We start from the raw sequence: 26,518 nt of genomic DNA, 5'->3' as shown, positions 1-26,518 counted from the left end.
GATGTTTTGTTTTTATCATTTTTCACTTCTAACGCTAGGTTTTCGGATGAACAAAACCGTTTTTTTTTCAATTCAATGTTTAACCTTTTCTTAAATAAAAAATCAAATTAAAACTCTAAAATTTAGGTTGAAACTTCGGTGTTAAGAATCAGATTTGTTTATTTGTTTATTTGTGTAAAAACATCAACGGATCACCTATTGATCCTAATGATAGCTTAATAAAATAATGAGTTAGATCAGATCAGATGAGATCAGATAGAAATGACTTTCAAATCCCATTTAGGAACTTAAATTTTGTAATTCTGAATTTGGATGTCAGAATATAGAGTTCAGAATAACTAGGAATTGTAATGCAACGTTCAGATTGCACCGTTATCGATTAAAAATCATGATTGAAACCACAAGTTAGAAATAACAAATCTAAATTACCTACATAAATCAAAAATAAGAATCAGGGATCAAAATAAGATAAACAACACTCACACACATTGTGGAGTTGAAAATAGGCAAACTGGATCCATTGACCTTCCCTAATAGCAACAAGATAAACGAGCTTAGTTACAAGATGTAAAAATTAAGTCTTCTTATCCAAAACCGCAGCAACATTGTAACTAAATTAGATCTACATATGTTAATTTGTAATCACCATATGACGTGTAAACGATAAGCTACGAAAATCATATTTAAATGCTGTCTCCTTACAATGTCACTATGACAAAGTCTTTCAACCATGGAGGAGCACACAGCCACCACATACCAGGAGAAGTTCTCCGGAATCCTAGAACGTCCCTACGAACCGTTGTTCATACCGAAATGTGACGGTAAGATGTACTACGATCTACCGGAACATTACCTGGCCGATCGGTACAAAGCCATCGGTCAATATCTCGGAGAACGTTTCGGAGCTGATGTTGAGGCGCACGTTGCGGTCAAGGACGTCGGAACTCCGGACATTGACTTTGCCAAGAAAATTCCGAGGCATGGTAACTTTACGCCACTGTGTAAGTCACATGGTGAAATCGCAACCGAGTTGATACAACTGTTTCTCGATCAACCGGATCCGGATACGCTGCTGGGTTTGGCTGCCTACTGTAGACCCCGATTGAATCCGGAACTTTTCCAGTATTGTCTGTGCGTTGCCTTGCAACATCGGGATGATAGTCGGGACGTTCCCATTCCGATGGCCATTGAAACTTTCCCCCAGAAGTTTGTCGATGCCACTGTGCTATCTGAACTGCGAGAGGAAGCGAATGCCGTCGAGCAGGGAAATAGGGTAATTGATTGTATTTAAATCTACTTTCTTTCTGATTAGGACGTTTTTTCCCATAAATATTCCAGATTTCAATTGAAGTCCCTCCGAATTTCACCGCCGACGATCGGGAACCGGAACAGAAGGTGGCCTACTTCCGGGAAGACATCGGTTTCAATCTTCATCATTGGCACTGGCATCTGGTTTATCCGCCCTTCGGTCCTCGGTCTGTGGTCGATAAAGATCGTCACGGGGAACTTTTCTACTATATGCACACGCAAATGTTGGCTCATTACAACAACAACCGATTCTGCAATGGGTTGGAGCGAGTGGTTCCCCTCGAGAATCTACGCGAAACCATCAAGGTTGCCTACTTTCCCAAGTTGATGAATGGTTCCGTCAATCGAACGTATCCGGCGAGATATGAGAACATGACCCTGAAAGACGTCAATCGAGATGACTTTTTCCTGTTCTTAACGGTTGAAGATCAGGAAATCTTCTTGAAGCGCATTACGGCGGCCATCGATGCTGGATTTGTCGAATTGGTAAGTCGATGCACCCAAATGCCTAACTCTAAACAAGAAAAGAACGGTTTATTTTTATCAACAGGATTGTGAAAATTTATCTGTTCTTTTTCAAGTGGATCCTACTAGGTCATGGGATCACTGAACCCAGGGCTCAGAATGGTTTAAAAAATAGCAGCACATAGGTAATGTGAGAAATATATTCACAAAATGCAGACAGGCACTTTTGTTTATCTTAGAGCACCTGTATCCGTGGTCCAAAAAGTCGGTTAAGACTCAACTTTTTTTAGAACCGGTATAAGGATTGCTCCAAAACTGATAAGCTTTGGAATATGTGAAAATAACTTTTGTTCATCTTACAAAAGAATTCTTCATCTTTTCAACGATGAAAAAAAAATTGTGAAGAAATGTTGTTTTTTCTTTTTCCATTTTTAGCAGCCACGAGTACATATGAGCGTCGCTGCATTCATTGAATTAGGTTTTTTGACGATAAAATTCAGGGTCCACAAAATTTAAAGCTACTGAAATTCAGCGGTATATACAGTGAGCGAAATAAGAATAGCACCACTATGTGTTTTGCTTGTAAAAATATGAACGATTCAAAATTACGGGAAATTTCTTCCACAGTTTGTTCTGAATAGCTTAACGGATGAATCAAGCATGAGTTTACTTTTTTTGGACGTAGCAATTGGCGTTGAGGACCAAACATGTGAAAAATGGGTGCGAAATAAGAATAGCACCACTTGAGTTTTTCAACAAAAACAAGATTACTTTTAAAAATTTACTGTGTAAAAGTGATTAATAATGCTTCTACGAATTATTTGAATAGATAACTGCATTTTAGGAGTTTTCCAGGATTCCAATGGTTTTCAAAGGTATTAAAAGGGGGTTTTAAAAGATGCTCCTCTAGCGTTAAGGAATTTGATATTTGAACTAAAAACTTTATCAAACTGCTTTATTTCTTCATTAAGTATGATGCAAAATGAGGCTGAGTTTGAATCCGAAAAGCAGTTTGGATTTCAAAAATACTAATGTTTTTCAATAGTCAAACACTATTTCTCTAGTTTTAACAGTTTTAAGTCATAGATGGCAGCACTATCTTGCCATTTAACCTAATTCATGCCCGTTTTCGAATATCCGGGATCAATTAGAGAGTGCTAGATGATTTTGGTCAAGAAATAAATACATGTACCGTGTGAACGCTTTGGAAATTCTAAGATCACTAAACCCAAAAAAAATTAGAATTGCATCAAGGTCACTCAAAGTGAATATTTTGGACCGATTATCAGAATAAAGTTATACTTTGCGATGGAGCTTTATAAACCAGACGGCTAGCAGTATTATTGGTATAATTTGCAATTGAATCGGAAGTTGAGAAGAGCAGGAATTTTGGCAGTTGTTCATTTTCATCATGCCCTATTTTTTCCAGTTTTAAATACAAAAGTTGGGAAAAGTCCGATACGGCCCTGTTGCTCGTATTTAAAAACATTATTTGCCAAATAATACAAAAAAATCAAATTGTTATGTAAAAAGTTTTTATTTATGCGTCCAAAACGAAATTTTTGGGGAAAGTAATAAAAAAAATCATAAAGGATTTTAGAAAAATATAAAAATAATCATAAAGGATTTTGGAAGCACAATACACTATTTAAAATCTGCTGATGAGTGTTTCAGTTTTTTTTTCTTGATTTTTGTTGAGTAATTCTTGGATTTTGACAAAATTTGCCCTTATATTGCCCGGATTATTGGGCGACAATTTTGAAATCATATACCCGGGTTTGCCAGGTTTTTAGATAAAATTGCTCGTATTTGTCCGGCCCGGATACGTGCTGAAAAAATTCTGTCAACCTTATTATTGGTTAAGGTTGCAGATTGCCCGGTTTTATCCGGGTTTCCCCGGATATTTAATTTCAAAAATTTGGAACAGTCCGGCCCGGCTCGGGTGCCTGGTTTTCATTAAAAAAAGCCCTGATTTTGCCCGGATTTTTTCACTTTATTTCGCAAAGCGAACAAAAAAAACAAATTTTATTGTTAAATTTCTCTATTTGTGCGTTCAAAACGATTGACAAAATTTAAAAATATAATCATAATAGGTTTATTTAAAGAGTGAAATACGATTTTAAAATTGTCGATAAATTTTGGTGAAACAATTAATTTTTCAATTTTTTTTTTCTTGATTTTTGTTGAGTAATTTTTGGCTTTCGACAAAATTTGCCCGGATTTTAACCGGATTTTTGGACGTCAATTTTGAAAACAAATGCCCGGATTTTGCCAGGTTTTTAAACAAAATTGCAGGGATTTTCCCGGCCCGGATACGTCTTGAAAAAATTCTGTCAAGCATATTAAAGGCGCTGACAAAGTAAAGGAAAAGGTTCAAAAATATGATTTCTTGAATGATTAATAAGAAACTGATAAAAAAGGAATTAAAAGTTTTGTTGTAAATATTGAAACCATAAAGCAAACACTTATTTTGTAAACATTGCACATTACAATTTTGCTTTATAGTTGCGAGTCATTTTTCAACATTTTCATAGATTATTTTAAAAAAAGTCATGCTTGATTCAAAAAAGATGATTTGAAATAACAAAAAGTTTATAAATTTCTAGCGCAACTTTTAAAGTTTAAAATTTCAAGCTCTGAATATTTTGTCGACGTCAATTGAAATATTGGGTTCTGGAAAGGACAAAAGATACAAACAATGATTTTCTAAATTCATGCATATAAATTCAGAATTGAAACACAAAGCCAAACTTATGTTAACAAAATCGAATTAAATAGTTTGACTATAGAATTCGGTAAATTTATTTGTGAGTAATCAAAACCAAATATCAAGATGAAAAGATTTTTCAACATTTTATAATGATTTTTTTTTCGTCTTACCATTTCTAAATCCTATTCATAGAATTTAATTGAACTCGAGGAGATAGTTTATCCAATGCCTATGTATTAATGATATACATATATAATCATTGATAACTGTTCTGGTTCGTCCCACTTCAACTATAGTGGACTGTAAACACTTTGGAACGATCAGAACTAAGCACAACTTAGTGCTCACTATTCAGTCCGTGTCCGGGGGAGGCAAACAAGGCCCTGGGGAAATGGTTCAGTGATATTTGCACTCCGATCAGTATGAACACTAATATTCGCGCGGGGGGGGGGGGGGGGGATTTACTTTATTTTCCTTTACTTAAGGATCGACCGACGGGGGTACAAAATAACTGGAGCCGATGTGTAGTCAGTGGAGGTTGGAAAAGACTGAATTTTGGCGTCGGCACGATCGATAGTCGATCGTGCCCATGGGAGTGAGTTCTCGGGAGAGAATCTAACACTCGGTGATGTGGTTAGGGTGACTCGGCTTTATAGCAGTTCATTATATAATCCAAAACAATAACTGAAAAACTAACAAATTTGAATGAGCACAGTTCGGTTACAGATACGGAGTTGAACGGACGTGTTTTAAGATTGCTTAGCGTATGGTTATTGTGAAGACACAGAATACAAAATGGAGCCCAAGCGAGAAAAGACTGTCAAATTTCATTTCGGGAATCAGACGCGTAATCCAACTAATGACGAAGTTTTTAATTTCTTTCGGAAAAATGGATGGAAGTGTGACGACCTAAGTGCCATGTACCGGGAAGATTTTAGTTTACTGGTGAAATTCCAATCGGAAGAATTTTTGCAAATGGCAATAGCGAAGCTGGATAATCCGGTGCTCTTCGAGTATGCAGACGGCAGTATAGTAAACGTGACAGTTTCTGAAGCCAATAGATCGCTTAAATACCTGAGGATTTTTGGTCTTCCACCGGAGGTAGAAGACCACTATATTTCTATGGTTTTAACGAGGTTTGGGAAAGTGAAACAACTGGTTAGGGAGCGATATTCCATAGACTCTGGGTTTCTAATTTCAGAGATACAATGATCTGAAAAAGTTGAAAAATTCTATTTTTAAAGAAGGCGAAAGATATAATTACAAGTATTTTTGACATTACCAAAGAAAGTTTATAAAAAGGTTTTATTTGATTCAACAAATTTGCCAGCTAAACGATTTGATTTTTGCTTTCAAAAATATCTAAAAATTTTCTAAACTTTAATTTTTTTTTTATTCGTAAAAATTCCCGTATTTTAGAGATGGGAGAAAAGTAAACAAAAAGAAAACGTTTATAACTTTCTGTGAGATAACTTGCGGTCTTTGCGACAGTTGATAATTGATTTAAAACCTTTATTTAAAAGTTTTTATTTTTTGTAATGTTTAACGGTTTTGTCAAAAGAGTGCAAAAATTTCAATTATATGTAGTATGATATGATACTTAGGTAAGTTATGGGAGTTAACCATAGAAAACAGCTGTGAATTACATCATTGTTTCGGGTTCGAACACCAAAATAGTCTATTTACCCCCCCCCCCCCCCCTGGGGCAGTATAAGCATTATTAATCGGGGCACGATGAGCGTTTTCTGCCAGGAAGTCTAGCAGCGAATTCAACTCGATGAAGTCAGGTGAGTCGTAGATTCATCTAACAAAGCAATAACAAAATAATCTAGGTCTGTTTACAAATTACAGAATACAAACAATTCACACACGCTCATACATTATGTTTCTGGTGCTTTGTTTGGCGAATATGCTACTAACCGTATAATGTAACAAAAAAAAATCGATCATGAATGGTAAATGTAAAAAATCACCTAGATCAGAAATCGAACTCTAGTCTTTTGATTACCTCTCCGACACCTTACCAATAGGCCACATCGTCAGATGTTAACTAGTCAAGCTGTAGCTCTATAATTCAGTTGACTACATCGAGTTGATTTCGCTGCTAGATTCAACGTCAGAAAACGCTCATCGTGCCCCGATGAATGTTCGCCCCGAGCCAACGTGTTTTAAAACTGATTTAAGTGAAAAATCAAAAAAAATTATGATGGTGAGAATTAAGAAACAATGTGTACATCATGTTGCAGTGCGTACATTATAGATCAAGATGATTAAAAGATCATAAGAGCTTATTTGGTGGTGCTCGAAAATTATAATATTTTCGTCACTTGAGAACCTAGCTAGTTTTCTGAATATCTTTGTAAAGATGATAAGGAGATTCGTTTTTTGTGAAAAATTAATACTATAGGAAGTACAAAACAAATCCTCATGAAAATTTATTTCAGAAAATACGTACTTTTTTAGAAAATAAGAGTGCTTATTATGCCCCGGGTGCTCGTATGCCCTTATCTCCCCTACCTATTTACAAAAGTTAATACCAACATGTCTAACCTGTCAACATTAAAAGTCCAGCAAAACAGATGCATTAAAGCAATTTATAAGCTACCTTTTTTATACTCTAGCCTAGAACTGTACAAAATGCCAAATCATAACATATTACCGATAAAATGCCTGTGAGATCTAAAAACATTAGCTGATAATGCATAGAATAATACGAAACAAAGATATCCACCACAACTTCAATATCGAACATGTAACACATAACCACAATACTCGATATGTAGACAGGTTACTGATAGAAAATGCAACAACAAGAATCGGAGAAAGAAGGTTTACCACGACAGGTCCAACAATGAATAATCGCCTCAGTCGAGAATTACGAAACATCGAAAGTTTAACTTTATTTAAAAATCGCGTGAAACAAGATTTCAAAAACAATTTAGAGCGGTTAATGTAAGTAATGTAAGCCATGAAAAACTGAAATTACTCCTATAGTAACTATAATCGAAACCTTTTAGAGGAATGAAAAATTCATTAGGGTTTCTTTTTCTTTTTCTTCTGTATTGCAATAAAGTCTAAGTTGAAATTAATTGAAATACAAGGGCTGATAGAAAAACTTTTTGATTCAGGGCACCCCAACCAATCAAAATTAGCCCTTAAATTCTGTGCATCTCAGAAAAATGTGAACATTGTGGCTTTGTGCAAATCATCGGAAATTTTTTGAATTTTAAGTTGAGCATTAAGACAAACAAAAAAGGATACTAGGTTTTAGATTTTTTTTTTGCTGTTTTTTTTAACTATTGTGAGTAGTTAACACTTGTCAAATGGCCACCAACTTGTCCAAGTGTTAAATTTGTATTTGATGAACGAATTTCGAAGATAAACAATTGATTTTAAATTCTTAACTTGTTTCGTCACACTTCTTAATAAAAACCTATTCAAAAGACGTGGTAGGGGTTTTGAGATTTGCGTTTCAAAACAAAATGTTTATTGAATTTCAAATCTAAATTAAAAATAATTTTGAATTCGTGGAGGTCATACAGTGTCGTTAAATGAATTGTCCTAGGTCTAGAGTGATATATTTAAATCAAAATTTTGCCGGAGGCGACCTTCTTTTCTGACATGTTTAATCACACTAATATTTAATCGACTTTTGGGATCAAGTAATATCCTACTATTGAAAATTCTTTTCTTAAACTGAAAATTTCACTTGATAAAAATCTCTTTGGAGGGGTGGGTTGAACTCCTAACACCCCCCCCCCCCCTTGCCCCCTCCCCCATTTCGCACAGCTTTGGTCACATGACTATGGTTTTTCTCCCTTTAAGTACTCGTAATATGTAAAATGCTTGTTTTGCATATTTTTAGAAAATTTGCATTCTTCAGTTTTGTATACAAAGTACAAATACCTACTTGTTTTTACTTTTATTCGAATGCTTTCAGTAAAAGAGACAGTTTCCAGTAAATAAGTGAAAATTTAAAGAAGTTAATAGTCACATGGGACACTTTTGCGTAGAAAAGCAGTACTTTACACTTCAGAAATTTGAACAACATACGTAATGGAATGTAGGGGAAACTTTTTTATTGTCATTACTTTGCCCTCATATGCCTTACTTTATCTTGATTAAATGGTTATTTATTATAGACTAAGTCTTTTTTTAATCGTTGTGTAACTTTATATCAACAATGCAATGCAGTTTTCACTGATTAAAAAACTTATCCGGTGCAACTGTGTTCGTTGGTCAATTGATTAAAAATGATGAAGTTCTATTTGGATAACTCGAATTGAACGATGTTGTTTTGCAAAACATTTTAAGAGTTTTTTAACGACCGCATCAATTAATTACATAAAATATACTGTGTTTTTTCAGTGCGAAATCGATCCTGATTTTTTGGTCAAAATTAAGCAAATATGTAAAAAATGGATGAAACTTTCCATGTGAAATCTAGATTTTTTATACAGAATCATAAATTTGAGTACGCGATAATCTGGGCTTGTGATATAGCTCAGTTGGAAAGTCAGTTGCTTGCTGAGCCGATGTCCGTGAGTTCGAGCCCAAATGTAAACATCGATCACAGTTGTACCGGATAAGTTTTTCAATGACTGTCCGCCAACTGCATCGTTGATATAAGTCGGGGGGTTTACCTTGCAAAATGTCATTCATAAAAAAAATATTTCATAATTTAAAAAATCTGTTTGTTAATCATGGTCAACCCCCAATCAAAGTATTTTTGAGCCATTTCATTTAATTTTATGTTATGTTGAATGTCTCTGAGAGCAAGTTCACTAGTGTTGGGAAAAAGTGGTAGAAATTTTGTCACTTTTAGCACATTTTGAAAATTTTGCCATACAAGAACATTTTCAAGATTTGTTGCCTTCAAGTTTTTTACCAACACGTGTTGTAGTTTCGCATGTTGTGATGCAAAAATGGCAATATTTATATCACATACGGCTGAAATAAAAACAATGCTGTAAAAAATAAAACGCCAAAAGATCTTGAAAACATTTTTGCATGGTAAAATTTTCAAAATGTCAAAATTTCTTCCACTTTTTCCCAACACCAGTGAACTTGCTCTGAAGCAAACAATAGCATTTTTAATCTGTGTTTGTGCAAAAGTTTATAGTTGCGCACATTCTAAGATTTGCTTGACCCCATTTAACACTTTTTGAACAGTGTTCCAAAAAATTAGAATAACGTATGATATTTTCAACCGATTCTTAAAAACACTGTTTCTTGCTAAGCGAATCGTAATGCATGTATCTGGTAGGAAAATAAATTTGTAAGATGTTTGTTACTGTTACTACATGACAATTTTATGTGGTGTTGTTTGTATGGCAACTCCATGAAATTCATCCATGTTTTGATTTACAGCCTGACGGCTCCAAGCAGTCTCTTAAGAACAAAAAAGGGATCGACACACTGGGCAATATCATCGAATCTTCCGCTCTTTCGGTGAACGATTTCTACGGTAACGTGCACAACGACGTCCACATGCTTCTGTCGTTCATCCATGATCCGGAGGGTCTGTATATGGAATCTTACGGAGTTATGGCCGACACCTCGATTTCGGCACGGGATCCCATTTTCTTCCGCTGGCACACGATGATTGATGAGCTCTGTTGGCGTCACAAGAACACTCTCGATCCCTACGCTGAAAAAGATCTGCTGTTCCTGGGCGTTGAAGTGATTCAGCTGCAAACGCTTCTGCAAGGCACAGGACCAGCTCCTCGAGAGAACACCCTGATGACCTTTTGGCAACGCACTCAATTCAACTTGGGTACTGGACTGGATTTCAACCCCACGGGCGATAGTTTCGTTACGTTCACTCATCTACAGCATACCCCGTTCACCTTTAGGCTTCAAGTTCGCAACAGTTTTAGCAGGTAAAGATTGACTGAATGATCAAGTGCATGTTGATGATGTTATCATTCAATTTCAGCCCAAGGCAAGGTACGGTTCGACTTTACCTGATTCCCACGACTGATGCTGATGGCTCTAACCTTGGCCTCAAAGATCGTCGTCGTTACGCAATGGAGTTGGATTCGTTCAAAGTAGTTCGTAAGTAAACCGCTTCTTTTGTTTAGATCTTGGTCATTGAACAATGTTACATATTTAATCATGATGTAGTTCAGCCTGGTTTAACCAACATCGTGCGAAGGTCGGAAAACTCGAGCGTTACAATTCCCTACGAGAGGACGTTCCGTAACATACAACAATCTGCTCTGACCGGTGATCAAGGCTTCCGTTTTTGTAACTGTGGATGGCCTGATCATCTACTGATTCCGAAGGGAACACCGACCGGTACAAACTATGATCTATTTGCGATGGTCTCTGACTATGACAAGGATTTTGTGCTCAATTTTGACGAGTGAGTGGTTGGCAAACCTCTGCAAGCATTGTTTTAAATATTTTTTAAATTACAGAAACCTCAACTGTAACGATTCCCATTCCTTTTGTGGACTGAGGGATGCAAAATATCCTGACGCTCAAAACATGGGCTTCCCGTTGGATAGAAAGTTCCCGCTGGAGGTCAAGGAACTGGATGATTTTGTGAAGAAATATCCCAACATGAGAAGCACAAAGGTGCAAATAAAGTTTACCAATACAGTTATTGCTAGAACCTGAAAACTGTTATCAGAACCGGATGGTTTACTCAATAAAGTAAATGAAAATGACTACATGAATGAAAAACGAGTGTATTCCTCATTTTTTTTATCCGATTGTCTAAATAACTTTTTTTGTACGGGATTTTCATCCTCTGGGATGATTCATACCTAAGGCCCTATTAAAACAACATTCCGATGATCATGAAAAAGACATGCAACATTGTATTGTGCCATTGTTTTTTTTCAGTTTAAAGAAAATCTGATCAAAATGATAAAAATGTTGACTATATGCATTTGTTGGATGCTTCTTCAAAAAGTACGAGACTATTAAAACTTTTGAATAGAACATTCCTCTCTCTATAGTTTCAAATTTCAATACATCTTTTACGTCACTGTTTTTAAAATCGAATTTTCTAAGACAGTTTCTATTTATCCTATGACTATTACTTTCTTAATCTTTTTCTAATCTTAAAATGGTTTATCTGCCCGTAATATTTTTCATTTAATTCTGCTCTTTCTTTCTCTGTCGATCTTTTCAATCTATCGGTTTCTCCTATCTCTATATCTTTTTTTTCTTCAGTCTTTGCCATCTGACCTACAATCAGTCGATCTTTCGCTGCCACATTGCTCTATCTCGTTTTCTGTTTGTTTCCCCAGTTTCTATTTATCTTCTTACTAACTTCCCCTTTCTTTTTTCATCCTTCTTTTAACTACTTCTCTTGATTCCGTTTCCCTGTCTTCCTCTCTTTTCTATCACTCCCGTTTTTTTATACTTAGTTTTTTCTTTTTACTTCTGAAGTCTGTTTCTATTATTTTCTCTTTTTTTAATTTAATTCAATCTCTTTCTTTAGGATAACATATTTAATCACTTTAATTTTTCAATTATTTTTTTCTTCTCCTTGTTTGTAGCAGTGCTTCAATTTTTCTTCCATCTATTTTTTTTCTCGCTCTCTCTCGCGTCTTGTTTCTTTCCTATTTCTCTGTCCCTCTCAAATCTATCTCTTTTCTCTCTATCTCTTTTCGCTCTATCTCTCTTCTCTCTACATCTCGTCTCTCTATCTCTCTTCTATCTATCTCTCTTCTCTCTACATCTCTTCTCTCTATTCCTCTCCTATCTATCTCTTTTCTCTCTACCTCTCTTCTCTTTATCTCTCTATCTCTCTTCCCTCTATCTCTCTCCTCTTTATCTCTCTCCTCTCTATCTCTCTTCTCTCTATCTCGCTTCTCTCTATCTCGCTTCTCTCTATCTCGCTTCTCTCTATCTCGCTTCTCTCTATCTTACTTCTCCCCATCTCTCTTCTCTCTATCTCTCGTCTCTCTATCAATATTCTCTCCCTTTCTCTATCATTCTTCTCTCTATCTCTCTTCTCTCTATTTCTCATCACTCTATCTCTCGTCTCTTTATCTCTCGTCTCTCTATCTCTCGTCTTTCTGTCTCTCTTCTCTCTACATCTTTTCTCTCTATCCCTCTCCTAACTATCTCTTTTCTCTCTATATCTCTTCTCTTTATCTCTCTTCTCTCTATCTTTCTTCTCTCTTCTCTCTATCTCTCTATCTCTCTACTTTCTATCTGTCGTCTCTCTATCTCTCGTCTTCCTATCTCTCGTCTCTCTACCTCTCTTCTCTGAATATCTTTTCTCTCTATTTTTCAAACTCTTCTCTCTATCTCTCGTCTTTCTACCTATCTTCTCTCTATCCCTTTCCTATCTATCTCTCTTCTCTCTATCCCTCTTCTTTCTATCTCTCTTCTCTCTATCTCTTTTCTCTCTATCTCTCTTCTCTCTATCTCTCATCTCTTTATTTCTTTATCTCTCTTCTCTCTATCTCTCATCTCTCTTCTCTCTATTTCTCGTCTCTCTATCTCTCGTCTCTCTATCTCTCGTCTCTCTATCTCTCGTCTCTCTATCTCTCGTCTCTCTATCTCTCTTCTCTCTTTCTCTCTTCTCTCTATAGCTCTTCTCTCTATCTCTTTTCTCTTTATTTTTCTATCTCTCTTCTCTCTATTTCTCGTCTCTATATCTCTCGTCTCTCTTCTCTCTATATTTGTACCTCTTTTCTCTCTATCTCTCATCTCTCTTTTTTTCTCACATCTATCTCTTTTCTCTCTATCTCTCGTCTCTCTATCCCTTTCCTATCTATCTCTTTGCTCTCTATCTCGCTTCTCTCTATCTCTCTTCTCTCTATCTCTTTTCTCTCTATCTCTCTTCACTCTATCTCCTTTCTCTCTATCTCTCTTATCTTTATCTCTCATCTCTCTTCTCTCTATCTCTTTTCTCTCTATCTCTCTTCTCTCTATCTCTCTTCTCTCTATCTCTCTTCTTTCTAGCTCCCTTCTCTCTATCTATTTTCTCTTTACCTATCTTCTCTCTATCTCTCATCTCTCTATCTCTCTTCTCTTAATTTCTTGTCTCTCTATCTCTCTGCTCTATATTTCTCTATCTCTCGTCTCTCTCTCACTTCTCTCTGTTTCTCTATCGCTTTTCTCTCTATATTTCTATCTCTCATCTCACTATCTCTCATCTCTCTATCTCTTTTTCTCTCTATCTCTTCTGTCTATATCTTTATCTCTTTTCTCTTTATCTCTCATCTATCTATCTCTTATCTCTTTATCTCTCTTCTCTTTAACTCTTTTCTCTCTATCTCTCATCTCTCTATCTCTCTTTCTCTCTAGCTCTCGTCTCTCTATCTCTCGTCTCTCTATCTCTCGTTTCTCTATCTCTCTTCTCTCTACTTTTCTTCTCACTATCCCTCTCCTTCCTATCTCTTTTCACTCTATCTATCTTTTCTCTATCTCTCTTCTCTCTGTTTCTCTTCTCTCTATCTATCTTCTATCTACCTTTTTTCTCTCTATCTCTCTCCTCTCTATCTCTCTCCTCTCTATCTCTCTCCTCTCTATTTCTCATCTCTCTGTATCTCTTCTCTCTATATCTCTTCACTCTATCTCTCTAAATCCCTTCTCTCTATCTCTCTTCTCTCTATCTCTCGTCTCTCTATCTCTCGTCTCACTATCTCTCGTCTCTCTATCTCTCTTCTCTCTATCTCTCTTCTCTCTACTTCTCTTCTCTCTATCCCTCTCCTATCTATCTCTTTTCTCTCTTTCGCTCTTCTCTATTCTCTCTTCTCTCTTCTCTTTATCTATCTTCTCTATATATCTCTTCTCTCTATCTCTCTTCTCTCTATCTCTCTTCTCTCTATCTCTCTTCTCTCTATCTCTTTTCACTCTATCTCTCTTCTCTCTGTTTCATTTCAGTCTATATTTCTTTTCTGTATCTCTCTTCTCTCCGTTTCTCTTCTCTCCATCTCTACCTTCTTTCAATCTCCCTCCCCTATATTTATCTATATTCTATGTTAAACATTGTCTTCATTTTCACTCAACCATTATTTATATGCTTCAATTTTCTCCTTTTAAAGAATCTTATTATTTCTTCAGCCTTCTTCCTTTAATCTTTCTTTAATCTCTGCCTTTTCAGTCTTTCTATCTCTTCTTTCGAGCCATTTTTTCCCTTTCTATGTGATTCATATTAATATCTCTCTCTCTGTCTTGAAATCTTTTTTTGTTATAAACCAAACTTATTTCTCTCATTTTTGGATTCATTTAATAAATCTTATTCATACTATTTTTGCTATCTCTCTCTGTCTAACAATGTTTTCCTATTATTATTTAAGCTTATATCTCTAATTTATGTATTAATTCAATTAACCTTTTTTTTGGCTGGAAGTATTCTAAAAATGTATCACATAGAAAGAAATGAATTTATAAAGTTTTGGTTTTCCAGCAGTTGAGGAAAAATAGCAATGATTTATGTTTTGTTTCCAAATTTTAGAAATGTGCCGTACATGTATCAAAATTATTAATCAAAAGGATCTTGGAAGTGCGGTTAGCATTTTATTGTAGAAATTCTGCACATATGAAAACAAAAACCTATTCCATAACATCATCGATAAATGCAACGTGGGTACAACATGATTGTTTGGCAATGATGATGAAATTTGAAATTCTTACAATTGATGTCTCAAAAGGTAATTTGATTCAAAACCTTAACATGAGTGCTTACTTATAAAAATCAATTGATCGGTCTAGTGAATCTTAATTAAATTAATAAAATTTTCACGGAGTCAGTTTATTGTTATCATAGTCTAGTCATGTTGCTCTATGAACAACTGACACTATACCACTAATTTTTGCAATTATATTATGCTAATACTCAGACGAACTTTCAGCTCATATTTATAGGTAGTTACATATTTCCATTGCATCAACAAACTTATCAACATCCGTTTTGCGGTTTTGGATATCATCATCTCTAGCAGCAGAGAGACGGACATTGACCGGGCCACGATGATGTAGAATAAATGTCGTCGAATAGCAGTGACCAGTCTTCAGTTCTAGGCGCAGTGTCATCCACGATGGCATCGAATCGGACCAAGTTTCACGGATTGCTCGAGCGGCCTTACGAGCCTACGTTTATTCCGAAGTTGGGTGGACAAGTGTACTACGACCTGCCGGATGATTACTTCACGGAGAGATATCGTCCGCTAGGACAAACTCTGCAGAGTCGCTATGGATCGAATGTTCAGACGAGAATTCCTTTACCGAATATCACCGTTCCGGATTTGGCCTTTGCGGATAACATTCCTCGGCGTGGAGATTTCTCCCTATTCAATGGAATGCATAGACAGGCGGCAGGGAAGCTGATAGAATTGTTCCTGAATCAAACTAATCCGGATGCGCTCTGTGGTATGGCCGCTTATTGCCGGGATCGTTTGAATGGTACCATGTTCCAGTATGCCCTTTCGGTGGCCTTACAGCATAGAAAAGATACAAATGACATTCCTATTCCGAGCTTTCTTCAACTGTTCCCGGATCGTTTTGCTGATCCGACAGTGTTTCCGCAGATTCAAGAGGAAGGAACGGTTGTCAATCAGGGTGATAGAGTGTGTTAACCTGTGAACCGAAACTTCTTAGCTGGGTAATTAAACCCCTTAAAATCCTTCCAGATGGCCATCGACATCCCAATGAACTACACGGCTTCCGACAGAGAGGTGGAACAGAGGATGGCCTACTGGCGGGAGGACATCGGAGTGAATCTGCACCATTGGCATTGGCATCTGGTCTATCCGGCTGATGGACCCCTAAACATTGTGCGTAAAGATAGGCGGGGGGAACTATTTTACTATATGCATCAGCAGGTGATAGCGCGCTTCAATGTGGAACGATTCGCTAACGGTCTTCCTCACATTCGGCCCTTTGCCCATCTGAGGGAACCCATTCCGGAGGCATACTATCCGAAGATCATCCGGAGCTCGAACAATCGTTCGTTTCCGGGACGCGGACGGAACCAAGTTCTGAGTGTGAGTGTTACTTTTGAATTTAAAACGTGAAATCCTTCATAGTACATATTTCAAAAAAAAATTATAGGATCTAAACCGTGTTGAGGATCAAGTGATTGTATCGATTTCCGATATGGAAACATGGACTGCGCGTATTTTTGAAGCAATTGATAACGGATTTGCAACTTCGGTAAGTGATCTATCGTTTGTTAAGGTAAAAAAAATAGATTTAGGTGACCCTTGCTCTTCAGGGTGACCACAACCTTTTCATTTTGCAATTCCCGATTATAAATTCAAGATTTCCCAGCTTTTAATTGTCCAATTTCATCGAAGTATAGCAAAAATTTCATCTTATTTCAAGGATTTGGTTGTTTCATCACATTCATACCATTAAACATTTAGACGATCTCGATTCTATTTAAAGGTTTTTATAACCTTTTCTCAAAATGATTAAAAACAGTACACAAAATCATTATGGGTGTCGACAACACTATAATGCATTTCAAACATATTTTTGATAGATGTTTTAAAACCATATTCACAAAAAAATTAAAAATGGTGTGCTCAACAATGTTTACAATTAATCAGTTGTCATTATGGCTATGAAAAAGAAATCAAATGTGATATTCTATCGTTTTTTTAAGTTACAGCACTGAAAAGGTTACAGATACTAAGTGTGTCATTACAGTTCACAACATTCATTTCTCTGGGAATTCAAAATTGTTCTAAAGTACCTTAAATCTTGTAACTCGCTTGTCAAATTAAATTCAAATTAAACGTTGATTTCAACTGTTTTAAATTCAGGATTCTTCATCATTGCATCATATTTTTTTTTTAAATACGGAGTAGCTATGAACACTTGTTTGATTACATAAATTTACCTTCTATGATTAAAATACCAATAATCATCAAGATCTTAAAAATAGACCGTTCTACATAAAGTTCATTTTCAAAACAAAAATATCCCATGACTAATCAATGGTAATATTTGAAAAAAAAAAAAACACAAATCGCATCTAGTCGCAGTGAAATTATACTCTAAAATATTGCCAACACTAAAAGTTATCACTTAACAAGAAATCAGAATAGTTATGATCATAATTACCTAAGTTGACCCTACCATTTTTCCATCTACTTGTCTTCTATTTTTAACTGAAGTTCAGAAACAAAAAATATTTTCTATACAATTCAATAAAGATTTTTGGTATTTTAAAAAGCCCATAAATTGAAAAAAAATTATAAATCATTTTTAATCCCTTGTTGAAGTAGTTTTTTTTATAAACAATCAATCAAACATTGTTTTTGCATCATAATACCAAAATTCTCATGGCAGAGCCTAAAAATCACGATCTCAATCAAGAATTCTCATTGCGAAAATTGAAAAAAAAATATGAGCAACAAGTTACACAAACTTGAATTTTCAGTTTTGGGGATTATTCAACAGGATAACAAAGTTTGAAATATAAAAACATAAGAATGACACATTTGATTCAATTTATATTCACCCACTGTATTTATTTTGACTAAGAAATTTCAATTTCGAAATGCAAATTTAAAAAAAAAATAGAAAAGGTATTCAAAACTATGGTTTTCAAATTTATGATAAAAAAAATCAAAGTTCGTAAACCAATAAACATCAGAAAACATTTACTGTTTGATTTCATTTCATTGTAATTTTGCAGTTTAATTCGGTTGAAACTCGAATTTAACTGCACAACTCCAAAAATCTGAACACTGAATTCAGAACCCATGAGCTTCAGAAATCAGTTTTTTCTATCAGTGGTTCAGAATGAAAACGGTCCTAAATTTTTTATATCCGTTTTAAAGCTTGATTCAGTACTGCAAAACATTACAAACTAATTTTATTATTTATAAAATTTATCTTATTTCTAAAACTTTTTAAGGAATTCAATTTTTTTTAAATAAACTTCTAAGTTAAGGTCGTGGTATCCCTCAGGTGAAAATGAAAATAAAAATGAAAAGTCTTATTTTGCTAATAACTCAAAAAGCAACATAAGTTGGTTTTATAACATGGTAGAATCTATGTGGAAATATTTTGAAATGGTCTCAGTGTTCAAATACTCTTGAAAATGTTTAAATTTCGATGCCCCCGATTTCACCGCGGATTTTTTTTCATATAGGGATCGGGATTAAGAATCGAAATAAAATCAGTTTTATAAAATTTTAACCACTGAAAATTTTAACCAATCAGCTTTTAACTGCTCCCCATCGATTCCACCATGTTACAAAGCCAATATGTGTCGCTCTTTTGAGTTGTTGACAAAATCAAGATTTTTCATTTTCATTTTCACCTGAGGTGTACCGCGATCTTTGAAGGTGGATCAAGTTATTTCCGTCGACACATTTGTTTCTCAAAACTTATTCATCATTCATGCAGAAGAGGGTTAGCTTTGTTATGCAGAAACATGTGGATTTTATTACAATAAAAATGCAAGGAACAGTGGTGCTCTTGTTTCGAAAGATTATTAAGAAAAATTATGCCATTTTAAATTCGAAGTAGGTATGTACCTATTTGTCAGATTCTGTCTAAAACCTTTAGCTCTGATGATATTGCATTTTAAATTTAAAAAATTATTTAGTTCCAAATACAATCAATCATTGATAGTGACCCTCACAACTGATTTCAAATCTTTTTATTATCTTCCATTTGATCAAGGATTAAGATATAAACTATCTATTCTAGTTTCAGAGAAACAAATAAAATAAACTAAAAGAAAACTCCGGTTTTCTCAAAAGTTAAAACTACACGCGGCCTTCGAAAAAGTTGATCATTGGTTCAAAACATTCGATTTCTTAATTCTTTAGAGTATCTTAGAAATTTTCTAACTTTTTAATTAGATTTTAAAAAGTTTTTTTTTCTTTTTTATCAAAAGTTAAATTTTGAATCCTAAAAATTGGAACTTATAGAAAAAAAAGCATATTTGGACTAAAAACACATTTAAAAACAATAACAAAACCAAAAATACCCAATAAACAAGGAAATGGATTCTAACATAATTTTCTTACTCATATAATCACACAAGCTCAAAACAAATAACAAAAACAAATAACAACGAAAATTTCAAATCAATAATATTTTCTTATTCTGAACTAGTTTTAAATTTGAAATAAATATTCACAGAACACAGATTTAAAAAAAAACCTAATTATATGTCAGATAAGGTAAGAAAAATAACCATAATTATTTTTAGGAAAATGATAATATTTGTTATTTATTATTCATCTTTATTTACAATTCATTTTCAACTGAAAGATAATTGAACAATTCCATTGCAGTGTTTTAAATTTAAAATGTGAATTTTTTTTAGGAAAAAAATATCAAAGGTTTTTGTTTTAAGAACACCAAAAGTTCAGAATTAAATATTTGTAAAATTTTAAATGGTTTGAATTAAAAATTCGGTAAATTTATTTTAAAATTGAAAAAAAAACTGTACTATAAAATTTGATACATCCATTTGAAAATAAAAACAAAATTTTAAGTGAAATCAATCATTTATAACTGATTAAGTATCAAACATACATTTTAAAGATCTCAAATTGATTTTGTTTATTATACTCCATTTACAAATTATTGAAAAATAAAATCACAACAAATTAAATCACAAATTATTAATTATTTGTTTGATGAGGATGATGCATGATCTACAAAAGACAAGGTACAAGTAGGTACAAGTATTTTCAACATTACTGCAGAAAGTATAAAAAACATGATTTCATTTAACAAATTTGTTGAAACTTGCAAAACTTGCAAAAAAATAATCTGAAATTCAATTTGGTTAAAAACTTGTATAAAAAAAATCGTTTAGTGAGCATAAGTAAACAAATAGAAAACTTTTGTAACTTTTTTCGCAGAACTCAAAATTACTTGAAGTCTTGAGGAAAGTTGATATATTTTTTTAAAAATTTATAAATGACCTTTTAAACCCTGAGTGTTCATGCGGGTCTCAAGTTGATAATTGATTTAAATCTTTTGTTTTAAAATGTCATGTTTTTGTTTTAATTTTTTTCAGTAAAGGACAGAACTTTCTTAAATAACTTTAAGCTGTTTTCAAAAGTTATTTCAATAACAAGCTGAAAAGAAATTGCAGATGCAGATTCAGGGCACCTAAATAAGTCAAAATTATATTTTAAATTCATTGCAACTTGGAAAAATATAAATTTTGTGGCCTTGTGTAATTTATTAAAACTTTTTTTAAATGTAATATTACATCACACAGCATTGGAGAAGAACAAGAAAAAAAACTAATTTAGGCCGAAATTGGTTTCTTCAAAAATATTTCGCTCAGCATAACGTTTGTAATAACATAAGTGATTTTTTTTTAAATCAAAATTTTATGCAATAAAGTAGAGGAAATAAGATTTTAGATTTGTTTTACAAATTCTGTGGACCATCGGGGGAGGTAAACGCCTGTTATCTACACGGTGTCCAACTTGTCGATGTTTAAAATAAGTATTCGATGAAATACTTTTGAAGTTAACATGGATCGTTTTAAACTCGTTCTTGTTTAGTTACAAATCTTCCCATTCTAAAGACGAGGTAGGGTTTTTGTATGTCAAGTTTAAAGTTTTAATACAAAAGGTTTATTGAATTTCTAATCAAAATTTACAATTACAAATTAGTTTGAATTCATGAACGTCATAAACTGCCGTTCTAAGCAAGAATGTCCCATGTGACTTTTGGGTCATTTTCACTTTTTTGCTAGAAACGGTCTCTTTTAACTTTCGAATAAAAACACAAACAAGTATATTTTGTTCTGAACTTATACGAAATTTTCATCAAGGTGGTTGTCTCTATGTTGATAGTTCTACGCAAAAATGTCACACTAGAGAAAATTCTATGAAAAATGCAAATTTTATCAAAAAATTGTCTTAAGATGTGTTCAAACTGTTGAATTTAATGTTATTCACTGAAAAGAACACTAAGATAGAGGGCAGAGGACTAGCGAGAAGCGTCGAGTGTTTTATTCAGAGAAATTTTCACTAAACACTTTTCGGTAGGCACTACTTACAAGATCCATACTCAACTATACATTTTTATAAACAAAGAGGAACGTATTTTTCAAATTACGGTTTAGCATGAATTTTTTGGGAAAAAAATTAACTACGCAAGCCTTTAAAATGATAGAAAAATTGTAGCCGTGTGACAGTTTTTCGCAGAACTAGCATCGGCATGCGTTCTGATTCTACGCAAAAGTGTCACACGGAGCATTTTTGGTTCTAATTTGCTGTTTTTTTTGTAGGAAATGTATTTTTTGGCAGAAAACATTGTAAAATGATCAACTTGAACTGTTCACTACGAAAAAACTGTCGATGAATTTTTAGTTTGAGAGAAAAATTGGAAATATAGCTGATATTTCAATTGCGTTTTTCTCGTTTGCACGTTTTCCTACATGGGACAATCTTGCTTAGAACGGCAGTATAGTGCAGTAAAATTTCAGCTTAGGGTGATTTAAGACGAAATTTTCGACTTGCTTGTTAGTATTTTTTTAAACACCTTTTATTTAAGATTAAGTATTTCCCGATTATACCCCTAATGTTAATTTATTAGATGTAAGTTACTTAGAACGTAAGGTGTTAAAAGTTAGTATTTTGAATTGTATTTTTTTTTTTTTTCAAAGACGCGAATAACCAAAAGTTGAATCAAAGCAATCGAAAGATTCCTTTTAATTCAACCACGGTAAATGAAAAGTTCATATACCAGTATTTCGATAGCAACTTACTACCTTTTTCAGTGAACGTTTTCGATTGATGAATGTGTATCGTTTCCCTCCCTTATATTGTCCGGGTTAGGTTAGCTACTACTAGGTAGCAGAAACCTTCGAATGCCCGGCAGTTGTGCCGTTGTCTGTTTTTTGGGTCTACCTACCCTATTCTGGGTGTTTTCTGGTAGTGCTAAATTATTTTCTACCCGCTTTTGGGCATTGTCAGGTAAATTATTGTATTTCTTTTTACCTAAGAATTTGAACAACCAAGTGTGCCCTGGTCCGGTGTCTCCGTTTAAGAGATGAACTGATTTTTCATTGAAGATTTCAATGCTTTCAGCAACATCCAATTTAAGCGAATTACTATTCAAAGACCGGATCAGCGAGACATTTCCTCGATCAATAGAGTGACCAGATTCACACATGTGTAAAGCTACTGCAGATCTAGGATTCTGTGAAGGGAGAATTTTCTTCTTTGAGTCAGATCTAGCTATAGCCATGTGTTCCTCGAATCTATCAATCAACTTCCTTTTGGTTTGTCCAATGTACACCTTATCACAGTCGGAACAAATGATTTTGTACACACCAGATCTATGAAGGAGCTCCACTGGATCTTTTGTCGATCCTAAGATGGATTTCAGTTGATTATTAGAGCTAGTGAACACTAGTTCAATATCAAACTTTGTCAACTTGTGTCGCAATTCGACTGCGTTGATACTGTTGAACTCCATGGACCTTCGTTGAAACTCCTTCTGAACAGGAGTTAAAGTAGTGAAAGATTTCCGTTGAAGGTAGTAGCTTACCTAACCCGGACAATATAAGGGAGGGAAACGATACACATTCATCAATCGAAAACGTTCACTGAAGAAGGTAGTAAGTTGCTATCGAAATACTGGTATATGAACTTTTCATTTACCGTGGTTGAATTAAAAGGAATTTTTCGATTGCTTTGATTCAGTCGAATCATTCAACCAAGTAGGCTCATACCACAACAGAACCAAAAGTTGGTTAAAACGTCTCTAATAAAATTTGAAAAAAAAATTTTTACTTCCAAATAGATGTCCAATTATAACTTTGATTCGCTGTATCTTATTTTGAAAGAATATATTCTCTAAACCCAAATTTTAGTTTTTTTATCTCAAAAATTTCGTCCGGTTGCATCGTGGAAAAATATCTTAAAAGTTAATCGCTATTTCCTTCAAGCTAGAAGATAAGTGCTAAATTTAGCACAATGGGAAGCAAAAGAGATACTTGAAAGTAAGCCGCATTGAGATGTCTAGAATCATTTTTTTTTCTTTTTTTTTGGCCTTGTGATATAGCTCAGTTGGCAAGTCTGTTGTCTCCTGAGCCGATGTCCGTGAGTTCGAGCCCAAGAGTAAACATCGAACACAGTTGTACCGGATAGTTTTTCAATAACAATCCGCCAACTGCAACGTTGATAAAGTTGCGAATGCCATAAAGATGGTAAAACGAATTCAAAAATGACCCCAAATTAACTCAGTCTAGTATATGTACATACAAATTAGTTGAAACTGAGTTATACTGAATCATGTTATCTCTTTTAGAATACAACAATTAATGTATAGAGTAAAATATCCTGTAGAGTGTTCATTGTTCATTAACTTCAGGGGAGCTTGAGGAGACTTGATTCCATTTTCTTGTTTCCTTAAATTTTTTTTGGAAACATTTACTCTCCGACTTTTACAGTTTTCGACAGCATGTAATTACAAGCGTGGATTTTTTTTTAAGTTAAAGAAGTCTCTTTATTCAAGGGCTCTTAACCTTTGTCAAAAATCAATCAAAATCGGTAGATAAAAATACCAAAAAAAAATGTGCACACAATTCTGTGAATCGTTGCTTAAAAGCGTAAATTTGGTTCCACCAGAATATCTTTGCAGTAGTTTCTTGTTACGAAATGTTGGTGAGAAATAAAGTCTCCTCACAAATGGAGGGAGTGTTTCCAGAGCTGATTCTTTCTATCTTTTTTTAAAAAATGATCTGCGAAAAAAGGTATTGTCTTTCCGAAAGCAACATAAAGAAATTGTACCAGTTTAATTCACTGAATGGGTGATGGAATCGAAAAGTTATTCGTTCTCTGTCAGTTCTGTCAAAAGTTGGGTGAAATTTTAGTTGCATCCCACTTGCACTAATGGAAAACCATCACCAAAATTCGGCAACGCTTTTATCTCTTATTGTATAGGAGATGGTATCATCTAATCTAACATCTAATCCATCGAGTTGATTCTGTATGGGAGCTGCGATTGCTTCGCCTCCCATACAGAATTAACTGCTGCTGAGCAAAGATTCAACCGATTAGTTTGAGCTTTCTCCCACATGCCCTAGACTTACATTTCCTATCTTTCGATTTTCATTCTACTAGAGTTCATCTCGCCGAAATGCCATTAAAATATTACAACAAAGTTATGACGGCGATAAAAATCTGAAAACATTGTAGGATTTTGTGAAATTTTGTTGACATGAAGTTGTAATATGATGTACAAATCAGAAATCGAAGTAGTACCTAACATTAGGCAATTAATTTTCTTTCTGTGCCTCTACGAAATTGCCAGTTTGATTTTAAATTTACCTCAGTTAAAGGCATTTAATCATGATATCTTTTTCTATATTTATGAAAAAAAAATCGAAAACAAATATCCCTAGACAAACGGTCAGCAAGTTCCTCTGGACAACAAATCCGGTATCGATGTGCTAGGCAACATAGTGGAACAATCAATCCTCTCTCCCAATCTGAATTATTACGGACGGCTTCACAACGATGGACACAACATGCTGGCCTACATTCACGACCCTGACAACTCTTTCCTGGAAGGATTCGGAGTTATTGGAGACAACACGACGGCAATGCGGGACCCCATTTTCTACCGATGGCACCAGCACATCGATGACATCTTCGAACGGCACAAACGACGTTTCAAGCCTTACGGCAAGGATGATCTCGCTTTTAAGGACGTGGAGGTGGAATCTTTCAACGTTCAGTTGAACAGAGCAGGAACAAAAAATAATATCCTGCTTACGTTCTGGCAAAGATCGCAGGTGGATCTGGGCACCGGACTTGATTTTGGACCGGAAGGAAATGTGTTTGCCACTTTCACGCATATTCAGCATGCTCCATTTTCCTATCGGATAACAGTTAAAAACGAATCCAATAGCGTAAAACGTGGAACAGTCCGGCTTTTCCTGGGTCCAAGAACTGACGAGAGCGGAAAATCGATCGCGTTTCTCCAACAACGAAGGATGATGTTGGAACTCGACAAGTTCAGAGTAAATTGTAAGATACTTATGAGGTAAAAGATGAAGAATCAACATACGTTAATAATCATGCTTTTTTGCAGTAAACCCAGGAACCAACAATATTGTTCGCAGATCGGAGGAATCCAGCGTCACTATTCCCTACGAACGAACATTCCGTAACGTGGCCGCCTCCAATCAGCCCAATAGTACTCAGTTCCGGTTCTGTAACTGTGGTTGGCCCGAGCACATGTTACTCCCCAAAGGGACAGCTCAAGGCACAACTTACGACATGTTTGTCATGATTTCGGACTACAGCGGTGATACGGTGAACCAAGAGTTTGATGAGTAAGTTTACTTAGTCAAAATCGCTCCAAACGCGAAATAATTAAATTTAAAAAAAAACAAGTTTATGAAACTTACCTTTCGATCTGCTTTCAGGAACGTGAACTGCAACGATGCCCACGCTTTCTGCGGCCTGCGTGATCAGCTGTATCCGGACGCCCGCAACATGGGATTCCCGTTCGATCGGGTGGCTTCGTCTTCCGTTACCAACTTGAAAGAATTCGTCAAACCGTACAACAACATGGCGACCACACCAGCGCAAATCCGTTTCACCAACACCGTCATCGCTCGGACCTAACAAGGATTTCTCTACCATTTCCGTATTGAGTTAAATACTGACTTGATTTTTCATCTACTCATAGATAATCAGCCATACACGCTAACAGGTTATGCTAAGGCAAATTTAAATCTAATTATTGGCAATAAACTAGCATAATTCCAAGAAATCTAACTCTAATCTCTATAACAAGTTGAACTTTTCTCTTTTTTTGGTCGGCTTAAATATTTGGCATAGTCACGGGATCCGCAAACTTGGGAAACATTTGGAAGCTTGAATGATTACTGCTCTAATGCGTTAGAGCCAATTATTATCCTCTGGTGAGGGTAACTAACACTAAACATTGCGTAACTTAGCTACTAGAACGTTTTTTGCAAGTCAAACTGTCCAATATTTAGATCGACAAATCGTCATCGGGTTCTAGGGCACTGAACAGATCTTCGACCTGATCGTCACGGCGTCGACTAGCGATGAACCCGGGTTTATCCTTTTTGGCCTGCAAAAA

The 26,518-nt window shown here is 34.9% G+C and overlaps 3 protein-coding genes across 4 annotated transcripts in view; 2 read left to right on the top strand and 1 right to left on the bottom strand.

The window, feature by feature from the left end:
* The first annotated feature begins 737 nt into the window (after positions 1-737).
* Positions 738-11,140, top strand: LOC129756976 (phenoloxidase 8-like). The gene is made up of 6 exons (XM_055754057.1): positions 738-1,273; positions 1,339-1,794; positions 9,854-10,365; positions 10,422-10,540; positions 10,610-10,850; positions 10,906-11,140. Exons 1-6 carry the CDS (start codon positions 827-829, stop codon positions 11,105-11,107), a joined length of 1,977 nt encoding a protein of 658 aa, XP_055610032.1. The 5' UTR covers positions 738-826; the 3' UTR covers positions 11,108-11,140.
* Positions 11,141-15,464: 4,324 nt separating this feature from the next.
* Positions 15,465-26,176, top strand: LOC129754610 (phenoloxidase 8-like). The gene is made up of 6 exons (XM_055750760.1): positions 15,465-16,023; positions 16,087-16,440; positions 16,508-16,609; positions 24,804-25,431; positions 25,496-25,739; positions 25,833-26,176. The coding sequence occupies exons 1-6, from the start codon at positions 15,496-15,498 to the stop codon at positions 26,032-26,034; spliced, it is 2,058 nt and encodes a 685-aa protein (XP_055606735.1). The 5' UTR covers positions 15,465-15,495; the 3' UTR covers positions 26,035-26,176.
* LOC129754611 (uncharacterized) overlaps positions 26,077-26,518 on the bottom strand; it is a 32,334-nt gene continuing 31,892 nt past the window's right edge. For both annotated transcript variants that reach the window (XM_055750763.1, XM_055750762.1), the window contains exon 7: positions 26,077-26,509. In XM_055750763.1, coding sequence (XP_055606738.1) covers positions 26,408-26,509 — 102 coding nt within the window. In that variant the 3' untranslated portion in view covers positions 26,077-26,407. The remainder of the gene's footprint in view (positions 26,510-26,518) is intronic.

Source organism: Uranotaenia lowii, chromosome 3, assembly GCF_029784155.1.
Source record: "Uranotaenia lowii strain MFRU-FL chromosome 3, ASM2978415v1, whole genome shotgun sequence".
NCBI classification, from domain to species: Eukaryota; Metazoa; Arthropoda; class Insecta; order Diptera; family Culicidae; genus Uranotaenia; species Uranotaenia lowii.
The sequence above is the reverse complement of the archived record's forward strand: the minus strand, read 5'-3'. Positions and strand labels throughout refer to the sequence as shown.

Bases quoted from the DNA above. Each gene is read 5' to 3' on its own strand.
- LOC129754610 (XM_055750760.1), top strand. From the start codon at position 15,496: ATGGCATCGAATCGGACCAAGTTTCACGGATTGCTCGAGCGGCCTTAC. The intron at 16,441-16,507 runs GTGAGTGTTACT...AAAAAATTATAG, and splicing joins GACGGAACCAAGTTCTGAGT to GATCTAAACCGTGTTGAGGA. The intron at 25,740-25,832 runs GTAAGTTTACTT...ATCTGCTTTCAG, and splicing joins GTGAACCAAGAGTTTGATGA to GAACGTGAACTGCAACGATG.
- LOC129756976 (XM_055754057.1), top strand. From the start codon at position 827: ATGTACTACGATCTACCGGAACATTACCTGGCCGATCGGTACAAAGCC. The intron at 1,274-1,338 runs GTAATTGATTGT...TAAATATTCCAG, and splicing joins CCGTCGAGCAGGGAAATAGG to ATTTCAATTGAAGTCCCTCC. The intron at 10,366-10,421 runs GTAAAGATTGAC...ATTCAATTTCAG, and splicing joins GTTCGCAACAGTTTTAGCAG to CCCAAGGCAAGGTACGGTTC.